At 43.1% G+C, this 13,581-nt stretch overlaps 1 protein-coding gene across 2 annotated transcripts; it reads left to right on the top strand.

Moving 5' to 3' along the window:
- The first annotated feature begins 8,845 nt into the window (after window positions 1-8,845).
- On the top strand, window positions 8,846-13,197 carry LOC140482242 (homeobox protein Nkx-2.5-like). Of its 2 annotated transcripts, XM_072579388.1 has the most exons (3): window positions 8,846-10,076; window positions 12,182-12,815; window positions 12,981-13,197. In XM_072579388.1, coding segments are annotated over exons 1-3 (942 nt in total). In that variant the 5' UTR covers window positions 8,846-9,769; the 3' UTR covers window positions 12,982-13,197. The 2 variants fall into 2 exon arrangements, with proteins under 2 accessions (XP_072435489.1, XP_072435480.1); XM_072579379.1 differs by having other exon boundaries at window positions 12,182-13,197.
- Window positions 13,198-13,581: the final 384 nt, after the last annotated feature.

The following is a 13,581-nucleotide window of genomic DNA, read 5'->3' as shown; positions in this document are numbered from 1 at the left end:
AATCTAGTGGAGGTAGCAAAGGTTTCAGCTGTCAGTTGGAGTGTCAACAAACATTCAGTGTTGCTTCTTTTTGAGATGTCCCACTGCACCACATTCCTCTTTACAGGCCAGTAGCAGGTCTCTTCACAGCATGAGGGACGCTGGGCACTGAAGTCCCACCCACTGAGTATCCAGCCAATTGGAGGTCAGCAGCCCGATTGAATGCAAATATTGTGGGTGAAGTAAATATGGCCTGAAGCTGAAGATCATTGTTGGATCCAAAAGAGAAAACGCTGGAAAATCTCAGCAGGTCTGGCAGCATCTGTCAGGAGATGGGTCAGTTAGACTTGAAACGTCAGCTCTTTTCTCTCCTTACAGATGCTGCCAGATCTGCTGAGATTTTTCAACATTTTCTCTTTTGGTTTCAGATTCCAGCATCCGCAGTAATTTGCTTTTATCATTGTTGGATCCCATGCTAGAGGTGAATGATGATAGAAGATGAGGGTCTAGGAGGAGGCTAGTCAGCAGTAAAGGATGGGCCTTACTATCAGTAAGTTCTTTCCATCCTGAGACTGGGTCACTCAAATCAGTACAGATTGTCTTCGAGAGAATTATTCCCCCAGACCCTACAGGCCACCGCAGCACACAGTTATCCCCTACATGTCTAACTCACCATGTGTCAATGACTGCGAAATGAGACTGAGGGCCTCAGAAAGCAGCGTGTTGGGAATGTCTTCCTCAAACAAGCCTTCCCAGTTCCTTCCGGGAACTTTCCCATAGCTGAGGGTAGAATGAGGCAGGCTTCCCCACTCACCATTTGACCCGCCCTCACTATTACATTTCTAATTTGTCTTGTTCTCACTGCTACTAAAAACCCATCCACAAAGTAATCACTGGCTATTCTGTTACGTACAAGCAACTTAAAATTCAAGTTAAAAATATCGTAAAGTTGTTTTGATAAATTATTAATAATGTTTCCACATTGCGTTTAATCTTTGGATAATCTTCTTTTAATTATCAACTACAACTACATCACATAGGATTAGAATTGCCTTGGTCACTGTACGTCCTTTAAGGAAGGAAATCTACTGTCTTTGACTGATCTAGTCTCTATGTGAGGCCAAACCCACAACAATGTGACTGTTATCGCCCCCTCTGGGCACTTAGGGATGGGCAATAAAGGCTGGGAGAAAGTGAGGACTGCAGATGCTGGAGATCAGAGTCGAAAGTGTGTTGCTGGAAAAGCACAGCAGGTCAGGCAGCATCTGAGGAGCAGCAGAATCGAAGTTTCGGGCAAAAGCCCTTCATCAGGAATGAGGCCTGTGAGCCTCGGGGATGGAGAGATAAATGGGGGGCGGGATTATGGGGGGAAGATAGCTGAGAATAAAGGGAGCCAGAGACGCTTTTATCCCATGAGTATATTTTCAGTCCTGCCACTATGTTTTGTGGTGTCAACTGTCACGTTTTTAGATTGTTATAGAACGACTAAAATCAGTGTGTGCCGTTTGGTATCGTTTCTATTTTAAGTGCACAATTCAATCAACCGTGAATACGTTTATCTAAATACATAGATAATAATTAATTATTTAACCGGTTCATAAAGATAAGTGTTGACAGACTTTTCACAGGCTATTGCTAACGAGGGCACTTTCTTGCAGGTCCGAGCTTTACGCGGGGCAAGTCAAGTGTGAAGAGATTGATATTAAAGTGGTGGTGACTTGTATCACTGAGGGCTGCTACTTCGATAGTGCCCTAAATGCGAGTACGCGTTATAAAGCTCTTGGGGATAATAACTTTTGAAAGACTTATCTGTCCGAAGCGAAGTGTTCAAAAGTCTTCATCGGTGCTGTCATGCCTTCTGCTCATTAGTACCTCACCAAAAGCAACGTTTCTTTTTAATTAAAATAAAAGCTAGTCACTAATCTCCTTGTTTACCGATATTCATCCAACACCTTGGAAATAGTATTTCTTAAAGATCGCTCTCTAACCGCTAGGCTCATTAATCTTCTGTTTGATGGATTCCACACTTTTTTTTAACCAATGTAGTCGATTTTCCTGTAAACAGAACGACTCCGTTGAAGAGAATTGCTTCGACAGTGAGAATATTTGGAATTAATGGGTTTCCTTTTCAAATACAACCCAGATCAATGTTTCCTATGTGGGTGCACTCAAATTCCCACATGGATTACAACTCATATTTAAGATAGAAACAAGAAGCATTGAATTCATTTCGGATATAGTGGCGTAGCCCGATTGCCCCTCAATTCAGCCAGCAATGGTGCCAACGCAGATTGCCAAAGGTGAGAAAAGATGTCACTTTCAACACTAATGTCATTCTTTTTGTATTTTAGCAAAACTGACTACAAACACATTTCAAGCATATAGCCCACCACTGTCACATGTTAGACTGCTCGTCTCCGGACATCATTAAATATTTCATTTCCCTCTCCGTATGTCACATTTTAATGGAATTTATTCAGTTGTACGTTTACTATCTATTATAACTTATATAGTTTGTGATTCTTTAAATTCAAATTAGCTTCTACTTTGGACACGTTAACTTGTGTAGTGGTGGCAGTTCTGATCCAGAACATGGACATGCAACTTGAATTGTCTATCGATTACTTGATCAATTCCTAGATATGATTTGGAGATGCTGGTGTTGGACTGGGATGTACAAAGTTAAAAATCACACACCAGGTTATAGTCCAACAGGTTTAATTGGATGCACTAGCTTTCGGTGCGCCGCTCCTTCATCAACAACATTCTGAAAGCTAGTGCTTCCAATTAAACCTGTTGGACTATAACCCGAAGTTGTGTGATTTTTACAATTCTCAGATATGCATCGTTTCAGAGACTCAAATTCTAGACCTTGGGGGTGCTTGAGAGTCACTCACAATTGGAGAGGTGAGACTCAAGAGGCGATAGATGAATCTTTTCCAGAAAGAAAACAATCAGCTAGATTAATTTTACCATTAAAAAGATGAATTATGGTGTGTGTGTAGGGGGTGGCGGTTTGGGGATGAGACAAATGCAGGCAAAGGCAACATAGCAGCTGTTTCAATTTATTTTCCACTGTGTATCTCGTCAGTAAAAATGTGCTTGTCGTTTTGTTATAATAATACTGTGGGCTGAGAGTGATTGATGCTAGAAAGTGCTCTGGTACTACACAAATTACTATCATATCATCTCACTTTGAACAGCACAAAACATTGTTCCGCGATTCCAACAATTGAAAATAAATATGAAGTGCGTGCATACACACGTACATACATATTACTTAGGAACAAGAATAGGCCACTCGGCCTCTCCAGCTAGTTCCATCAGTTCAATCAGATGATGACTGATTCAATCACTTCACATTCCCGCATACCTCCAGTTATCTTTCACCCTCCTCCTTTTGAGGGAGGGAACTGCAAACACACTCTAACCTCTGTGACATTTTTTAAAACACTCTGTCTGAAATTGTGAACCCTTACTTTTAAACAGTGACCCCCAAGCTCAAGATTATCCCACAAGGGGAAACCCCCTTTCCTCATCCCCTCTGTCATCTCACGATCTTATGTTTCAACCAATACACCTCTTACTCTTCGAAAGTCCAGTGGATACAAACCTTGCCTGTCCTACCTTTCCTGGTTAGATAACCAACCTGTTCCGGTTACTAGTCTAGTAAACATTCTCTAAACTGCTTCCAATGCATTTACATCCGTTCTTAAATAAGGCGACCAATACTGCATTTCATAATCCAGACGTTATCCCATCAATGCCCTGTAGAACTGAAGCATAACTTCCCTCATCTTATATCTGGAAATCTGAAGTTCAGTACATCCATCAGTTCCCCTTTATATAAGTGAATGGCACTTCTTCCATGAATTCCAGTAGAAATACGATTTCTCGTTCTATTTTCTTTTGTTGACTCTGCCTGATTGTCTCGAACTTTTCGAAGTGTCATGCTTTAGCTTCTTCAACAATATTTTGCCCATGCCACATGTCACTCTAAAAGTCCGTAGGTTCCTTTCTTCAGCCTCTTTCGTTTTTTGGATAACGGAGTTGAATTTATTAATTATTTATTCTTCCCTGAATCTAGGGAGCTTTGGAAATTAAAACCAAAGTATCAACTATCTCTCGAGCAGCTTCTTTTAAGATTAGATTACTTACAGTGTGGAAACAGGCCCCTTCGGCCCAACTAGTCCACACCGACCCGCCGAAGAGCAACCCACCCAGACCCATTCCCCTACATTTACCCCTTCACCTAACACTACGGGCAATTTAGCATGGCCAATTCACCTAACCTGCACATCTTTGGACTGTGGGAGGAAACCGGAGCACCCGGAGGAAACCCACGCAGACACGGGGAGAAGGCGCAAACTCCACGAGACAGTTGTTCGAGGCTGGAATCGAAACTGGGAACCCTGGGTCTGTGAGGCAGCAATGCTAACCATTGTGCCACCGTATCGCCCACTGCTACTGTATCCCACGATACCAGGATGAAATCCATCAGGGCATAGGCACTTGTTAATCAGCAGTTGCAGAAATTTGCTCTGTACCATTTCTCCAGTAATTGTGATGTTTGAGTTCCTCCCTCCCTGCCATTTCCAGATTTACAGCTCGTTCTGTGCAGCTGCAAACTCCTTCAATGTCAATATTTTAATGAAACAAGTACCGCCTTTAGCTCTGGTGTCATCTCAGAAATGTCTGCTTTTACCAAAAGCATTAGCATATTTCGTCTCAATGCAGTAACAAAATGGCTGAGTTATTTTATATTCTCAAATGCACGTTTTACTGTTTTTATTAAGCTCGGCCGTTTCCATGCATCAGATTATCCAAAAGCACATTCACACACGAGTGAGTCCGGTACATGTTTGTGATCAACCTATTCAGTCGCCTAATGGCCTACCTCGGAGTAAGTAGGGCTTGAACACATGCCTCCCTGGTACAGAGTTAGGGATACTACCACTGCACCACAAAGCCTTTTAAATGAGCCCTATGTTCTGTATTAACATTTGATCTATATCAATTGATGTTAGTTACTGAGTTCAATAAATAACAACCCTTCTGAAATGTACAATATGCGTCTTGGGATCTAATTTTACCATAGAAATCTGAAGTGCATTTAATGGGTGCGGAATAGGTTATATTAATATCACACACATAAGTTTAAGCGACTGTTCACCCAGGCTAGTGAAGTTGTGGAACTCAATACCACACAAGTGAATGGTACGGAGATGATTGAAAGAAAGCGGCTCACGTGGATGAGAGAGAACGGAATAGGAGGGCTACACTGACAGATTTTGAAGAGGAAGGGGCTACAGTTGGTTTAAACTCTGGTATCGACGGGTTGGGCCGAATGGCCTGTTTCAGTGCAGGATATCCCATGTAAAAGCTTGCACTATGGAAGAGCTCACCATAATAAACGGTCCTAAAGTGATCCTCGGCTTTACAATTACAGCACGGTGAGAGGTATTTCTCTGAGTATCTGCGTTAACTTCAGTATTTTTTTTGTTCAAAGCGCCCGGTTTAAAAACAAACGCCCAGCAGATGTAAAATGACTTCAATGTCCAGTTGTCCAGCACAGAACATGATTCGCTCTCATGAGTCACCACTGCATTTGGACTGCTGTGAAACTCAGAGAGCTTCCTTTCGCCTGTGTTTGAGTGAGTTATGCTGATTGAACTGAACGCACGGGAGGCCAGCCAGCTAGCAGCTGCTGGGAAAATGTTGATGGCCGGGTCAGTGATTAGCTGCTGGCTCTGAAATGTTGACTGACAGTAGCTAAAGAGGGCGGAAAAGAAATAGCCCGACACTTAATGCTTATGGCGACTTCCTCTCTCCTATCTCAGCCGCATGAAATAGATGCGTCCCAGAGCGCAACCAAACATGGGGGCCAACTTGGAGATGTGACTCTGATAAAGTAGCAAAATCTTCTCACATATTGACATTGTCAGCCACCCCTAGAACCAACCGAACAAACTTCTTACTAGCAGTAATTTACATGGTCAATGGGGGCTTTCATTTATGTTGCTCTAAGTCAAATGTTTGTATCATATTTGAGACATTAAATCCGGTACAGTCCGTGTGTTTTAAAACCAATTAAAAACTCAATGTCCCACATTCAGCTAATTTCAAAAACAACTTTTGTGGACATGTATAAATTACGATACACTGTTTGGAATATCAGCTGTGACAGTAAACTATATAGAAACGGCTTCCAAAATGCGCATTATTTTTAATATTTCCCCATTTAGTAACATATTTGGTTCGACATTTTTTTTCTTGATAAGCTGTTTTGTAACAAATTAACATGGGGAAGGATATGTCGAACGCTCACTTCCCTCAGTAGCCAGATTAGGGCTATTTAAGTAAAACACTTCAATTTCAAAAATCATTTTTTAAAAAATAGTTGATTGAGAATTGTCATTTTAAAGTTCTGTATAAACAATATGAGATGGATTTTAGAGCGTGCACATTTTAGTCATTTTGGAACAGGCGATAATACCGACACAAACTTTTTCAGATTTGTTTTTAATAAGCGAGAAGGCGGTCGGGATTGTTCTTAATCTTCTTGAAATGAAACAGCGAAACAACATTTGGGCGTTGTGTTTACTTTCAGAGAAAGAGGTGCCAGTGTTGGGAGTAGATCAACTCTTGGGCGAAATCAAGCAGCATCCATCAGCCCCAAACGCCACTGGAAGCCAGTTAAGGACTGACCCACTCTATTCTCCTGACAACTCTCCGTGGTCCGCAGCACCATTCTTTCAGGGGGGCTCTGCTGCCGCGTTCGCTCATCATGTTCTGGCAACAAGTTGTGAAGTCTCATTGCTTTTGTTTGGTGTGTGCCTATTTGTTGTTGACGGTGCAGGAGAGGCTCACTGCTTGTTGCTTTGGACAGGGCCGGTTGGTCGGCCTCTGGCTGTCCCAACCTTACCGTATGTTTTGTCTTTCTTCCTGGGCAGACTCCCGCACGCCAGTGAGCCGTTCCCAACAGCGAGGCCGCCGATAGCTCCACACTGCACTCTCGCCATCAGCAAACTGGCGCAGTTTATCATTGAGCACAGTCAGCACTTTTGTCGAAGGAATTTTAATTGAAGCCGAAGCCTCGCTATCTGTTTGATAAAGGCATTAATGCTTGGCTGATAATGTGTTTTATCGGGTGCTCCTGGATTTTATTTCTCAATATCACTGCTCATGAACTCAAGGAGAAACTGCCGCCGAACCTGACAAAGTTCGGTTTGGCTTTACTTATTATGTGTAAGACATCAGAGGAAAAGAATCAACATCAACTATGGTTTGGTAAAGATTGGCAATTACTTCACCTCAATCGAGATGGAGGCTTCGTCAGCCTAAAACGAAACTCTTTATCAGATAGCCTGTAACATTAGTGTTAACTCGCAACGTTATTTTCCAGAAGACAAAGTCCTCATGGTAAATAGCAAGTTTCACCGTTTGTTTAATAGAAATTGCACTCTTAGAATATCTGCTTCTAACTGTGGACACAACAAACGGAGTAATACGAAAGATCTTAATAACATTGCCAAACATTTCACGGATGAATCGTTGAATATGTCGGTAGTTTCATACCAGACAAACAAAATTGTACAGAGAGATGATTTTGGCGAACAAGATTCGGTTTGATCTCAGTCGCAGGTTTTGCATTCGATAATAATTCCAGAGTAATACAGCGTCAAGTAACCCACATTATGTGGATGCCCTCTACACCATTGCATTTTCTCCACGTGCCTTTGTTTTTTTTTATTTGTGAATTTTTATAATCGCATATCTCCAAAAATTCAATCACGCGAGTCTCAGTGAAATGCGAATACTTTGAGTAACGAATGAGGAATAGAGGGTTATTGAGGACTAGAGAAACAAAAACATAAATCAAAGGGTTTTAAACCTGCAACTGCAATAGTTTGTCCCATTCCTTGGTTTGATTTGTGACCGTATTAGCTATTAAAGCAAATGTCCAAAATCTCATCCTCATTGCAGTCACAAACCCCAGAGAGAGGCAGGTCATGTGCAAGCAGCTACAGTACAATCTGGAACCTGGGCATTTCAAACCACGATTAATCCAACAGACACAAACTCAGCGCTCTGTAGCTAGATTGTAGTTCCATTATGAACTTCTGTCAAAATCGTTTTAATATTCCTTGTCCTCTCGTACATTTACGAAATTCCCTTAACTTTGCATTATTAAGCACAGGTCAGAAAGCTGAAAGCGATGTGACCACGGCGGGGGTACATGGTTTTCGTTCTTTCCTTTCTGAAACTAACTAGCTTTTAATTACTCAGATAGAAAGGCAGACACGCAGCGCGACAACTTCCTTTTCAAAATGTTAATTGACTGAGGGAGAGACTGCAGGGCAGCACTTATCACGCCTTGTGACCCACCGGAACACTATCTGTAACAAAATCAACCATTAAAACAGCGGCTCGCTCCTTTAATGACCGCTCATCTCCCGCAGTAATGACACCAGTCATCAACAGTGTTGCCCGTGTGCCATTCGCTGAATGAAGATCAGTGTGCAATTTTAATTTGTGGTATTTGCCAAAATTCTGCCAAAACGTTATTTTCCCTCTGCGGAGAAATTTATAACTATAGTTATCATTCTTCAAATTGGAACACACTGAGGAGAGCTTATTAAAACCTCTTCAGTTCTAAGTACAGAAATAAACAGACATCTTTAATGTAACCAGTATCTTTTTTGTGATTTTTTTTTGCCTGGGCCGAACTCCAGCACTTAGAGCCTATTAGCGCGAGTCTCTCCTTCCACCGCCCCCCCCCCCCCTTTCCAAGATGAGTGGAGATTGCAGACAAATTTAAACCCCCTGCTCTTCATCTGAGAACATCCTTCAATTGACTCTTGAAGTTCCCACAGTAAGGCAACCCATTTAAAAGTGCCAGCACCTTCTCAAGATTAGATAAGTCCTTTTCGATGGCACGGATCTCTTAAAGCGTACGGGAGGATCGCGGGACCTGCTGTTGCATTTGGAGCCGCAATCTAACTCAGCAGGGAATGTACTGACATCGGTGTTCGTGAAAGGCAATGCGTTTGCTACAATCTTCAGACTGAGGAACGGGACAAACGATGAAATCATCGTGAGGTCTCTCAGTGTGTAAAACAAAAACGCAATCTCGAGTGAAAAACAACATTCATTCTATTAATTTCGCGTCCTTTTCCACGTCCCTGAAGGAAATCCCAAGTGGAAATTCTGCAAGAATCGCGATGGCCTTTCCCCCTTGAAAATCGCAGCTTACCGCTGAGGTGAGTTCTACGATATTTATCGGACAAATATTTACCGAATTTTGGAACTCCTCGAAGCGCCTGTGAAACGAATTATATGTGTTCGTCGGCTTGAACTGTTTATTCTCGTTGTAATAGATGTCTAGTGCCAGGCGCTTTTGCTGAATAATTGCCCTTGTTTACAATATCATCAAACGGATTTTATTTACAAGGAATGTGGCAGAAACGGACAAATGGTAAATTTATCATTTCAGTGTGTCCAGGGAAAGGCAATACTATAGGGCTTTGAAGAAATCTTTTCCCAATTGCATTCTTCAAAAGGAAATCTGGCCTCTACCCATCGCCCAGGATAAAAGGCTCCTGGCCAATAGAAATCGCTCGATGTAACTGGAAGACTTCAAGCTCTGCCTCTGTTAACGTCAGTCACCCCTTAACGGAGTAAAGCCCAATCAAATTTGCGTCATTGAAACAGTGATGTCGGGCTGGGTTTGCTCACCGGTTCTCCTAACACTTTAGAAACATTGTACCCGCCCAGGAGTTACCCCGAGATGCTTCCAAGCGCCGCAGCTTCGAGCACCCCGTTCTCTGTCAAGGATATTTTAAACCTGGAACACCGCCATCAAAAGCACTGGATCCTAGATCATGCGGGCGCAACTTCGGATGTCCTGCCTTCCTCTTGTATGTTGGAGCAAGCGTATCAACCCAAATACACTGTGTTCCCGGGTCTTGGCAATGAGCTGATCAAACCTCCTGTCCAGAAGGGCAATGCGGCATTCCCAGCCCGTGTGAGTGTGACTGATAACCCGAACTGCAGCGAGCCACGGATGGAGATCGCCATTCATAGCAACAGCCCAGGTAAATACACTGACAGGTGGGCGAATGGCCCACAAGTGATGATCAGTGAACAGAAACTCACTTCACATAGTTCACCCGAGCGTTAAAGCCGGCATTGGAAAGAGTTAAAGCACATTAAAAATTGCGATTATTGACAATGGGAAGAGCTGGAGAAAGCAAACCAGCTAATCGATGCCCTAGAGACACTTACATTGGTGGTTTTGAATCTGATTAACTGACATCGAATAATAAACTAGATTAAATTACTAAAAAGGTCGCCCTTGTAGAAATCTTTAAAACATTTCACCAGCGATTTACACAATATTTCACCAGCGACTTATACTTATCGCAATGATTATTAAAATGACCGGATTTGGGATCCATTGAGCGGGTAATTTATCGCATGTCTTATTTGGAATCGATGTAGCTGCCTGTATCCGGTCTGAAAGTCCTTGCAATGTTACTCCTCTAGCCCAAACTGCTTTTGTGCACAGTGTGTGTGCGTATATGACTGAATGAATGTATTCGGCATGTATATAGTACAAGGAGAGGTACAAGGAGCAAGTGAGGACTGCAGATGCTGGAGATCAGAGCTGAAAAATGTGTTGCTGGAAAAGCGCAGCAGGTCAGGTAGTATCCAAGGAGCAGGAGAATCGACGTTTCGGGCATAAGCCCTTCTTCAGGAATGAGGAGGGTGTGCCAAGCAGGCTAAGATAAAAGGTAGGGAGGAGGGACTTGGGGGAGGGGTTTTGGGAATGCGATAGGTGGAAGGGGGTTAAGGTGAGGGTGATAGGCCGGAGAGGGGGTGGGGGCGGAGAGGTCGGGAAGAAGATTGCAGGTCAAGAAATGTACAATACTGGAATGTGTACAGTATAGGGATGTGTACAACACAGGAAATGTGTGAATGCAGGGAGGTGTACAATACAGGGATGTGTACATTACAGGGTGTGTACATTACAGGCATGTGTACATTACAGGGAATGCGTAAAATACAAGGATGTGTACATTATAAAGAATGTGTACAATACAGGAAATGTGTATAACACAGGGATGTATACATTACAGAGAATGTGTACAATACGGGGACGTGTAGAGTACAGAGATGTCACCAGCTCTGGGATGTATAGAATATGGGATGTATACAGCATTGGGAATGTGTACAGTACAAGGATGTGAATAGTACTGTGAATGCATACTGGACATATGTACCGGCTTGTTTACAGCACTAGAGTATATACAGTATTGGAGATGTGTACTGGGGTGTGCACAGGACTGAGGATGTGTGGTGGGGATATGTACAGTGCTGGGGATCCGTACTGGAGATGTCGACAAGAATAGGAGAGTGTACAGTACTGGGGACGTGTACAGTACAGGGATATGTGCAGAACTAGAGCTGTGTACTGGGGAGGGGCACATGTAGAACCCAGCGAAGCGATGGAACAGCATCAATCCGGTTACAATGGTCTTCGGTCATTGAGTATGTACAGAGAAAGCTGTCGACAATGTATGGTCAATCGTGATGTGAGTTCCTGAATACTCGAATAGTGTTTGACCGTCTCCGGTCTATTAGAATGAGCTAGGGTGTGAGGAATGTATAGATGTAGCGCAAATGTTGTATATTTTCATGAAAACTTCACCAACAAGACCCCGAGATTAGCTGGAGCTCAGCGAAGTGGTTTGATTTTACTGCTGTTCAGTGAGCACCGAAATACAAAACAATTGGAGTAAATGATGCAAATTTTAAAAACCAGGAGCCCGCAGATTGGGGGGAGTTCTCTATAACAAGCCATAACGCCAGCAAGCTTTAAACTGAGTTTTAAACGAGAGCAGTAAACTCCATTTTAAACACCGACAACGGCGCGGGTTTAAAACGCCCGTTGCCCGGTGTAATCTTTAACTGAAACCGAAGTTACTGGAAAAGCCTGGCAGGTCCGGCAGCCTCAGTTCTGAGGAAGGACCCGAAACTTGCAGTTCTCTGCAACAGATGCTGCCAGACCAGCTGAGCTTTTCCAGCCGCTTCTCTGGTGTTTTTTTTTTCGTTTCTGGTTTACAGCATCGGCAGTTCTTTGGGTTTTTGCTTTAAATCCGACCTGATCTTTAATGTCCTTGTGTGTGTTGTAATCTAGAACGAAAGTCGATGGATAAAAAGGCGACACGCGAAGCCAGGAGGAGCGACGCTGTTGCAGGTTCTGGGAGGAGAGCTCGGCGCAAACCGAGGGTGCTGTTCTCTCAGGCCCAGGTCTATGAGCTGGAGAGACACTTTAAGCAGCAAAGGTACCTGTCCGCCCCAGAAAGAGATCATCTAGCAAATGTGTTGAAACTGACATCGACGCAGGTCAAGATCTGGTTCCAGAACCGCAGGTACAAATGCAAGCGGCAGCGTCAGGATAAACACTTGGAATTGGGAGCAGCGCCTCCAGCTCCTCGCCGGGTTGCTGTGCCTGTGCTGGTGAGGGACGGGAAACCTTGCCTTGGAGCATCCCCTTCTTACAGTTCACCGTATAATGTCAGCGTGGCGCCGTACAGCTACAGTATTTACCCCACTTATCCCAACTGCAGCACTGGTACCTGTGACGGAGACTACAGCTGCATGTATTCCAGCGTGGCTACAATGCAGCAAACCGCTTCTGCCAGTTCCTTCGTCAACATGGGCATGAATTTTAATGTTGGCAACGGGAATTACTCGGCAGCGCAGTCTCAGGCTCCCCAAACCCCCGGAGTCTCGGCTCTGCAAGGTTCCTTGCATGGAATCCGAACTTGGTAAGGATTGCGGATAAGAATGAGAGACAGCTGCCGACAATGCCAGCAATTTTCAACGTAGAAATAACTTAAGAAGCATGAATTTTCTGGGAATGGAAAGACGTTTCTGCAAAATAAATCGAGGAACTCGTCGTTTTATTTATTATGGTATTTTAATTCTTTTAGAACTTGCGTCTGTTCATAACGAACGCTTGGATGAGTTTGATTGTAAAACTCGAACGCCGTTCAGATGTGTACCTTCGGTGACCTGACTCGTTAAACAGGCGTAACTCTGGTCCCAGTGTCAAAACCGGTTCTGATATGTCTTTTGGGAAAAAAAAAGTAACCTCTTGAAATTGTCACTGACAGAAATATTTTTGTAAGGTTTGAATCTCTAATAAAAGCAGTGTGTTCATTCAATTGTGAAACCGACTGAATGGAGTTTTATTTCATTGATAAAGTCATGTTTAAATGTCCACAAAATTTTTCACAAATAAGAGCACTTTCACGAAATTGCAATGTCTAGGATTCGCAAGGAAGTTTGAGGCAGCTCTACATTACGTGATGGAAATTCGCTTCCATCTCAGTCGTCTTAATCCTAACAACCAAATATGTTTCGGCATTTTTAGCTCTTTGGACGTGATAAGGCACCATTCAGGTGATTGATTGTATGGTCGATTCTGGCGGTATTCAATCCAATTCACGATTTGGAGATGCCGGTGTACAAAGTTAAAAATCACACAACACCAGGTTATAGTCCAACAGATTTAATTGGAAACACTCGCTT

This window comes from Chiloscyllium punctatum, chromosome 1 (genome assembly GCF_047496795.1).
Source record: "Chiloscyllium punctatum isolate Juve2018m chromosome 1, sChiPun1.3, whole genome shotgun sequence".
Taxonomy (NCBI): Eukaryota; Metazoa; Chordata; class Chondrichthyes; order Orectolobiformes; family Hemiscylliidae; genus Chiloscyllium; species Chiloscyllium punctatum.
Note: the sequence above shows the minus strand (reverse complement) of the source record. Positions and strands in the feature narration are given on the sequence as shown.

Bases quoted from the DNA above. Each gene is read 5' to 3' on its own strand.
- LOC140482242 (XM_072579379.1), top strand. From the start codon at position 9,770: ATGCTTCCAAGCGCCGCAGCTTCGAGCACCCCGTTCTCTGTCAAGGAT. The intron at 10,077-12,181 runs GTAAATACACTG...GTTGTAATCTAG, and splicing joins CATTCATAGCAACAGCCCAG to AACGAAAGTCGATGGATAAA.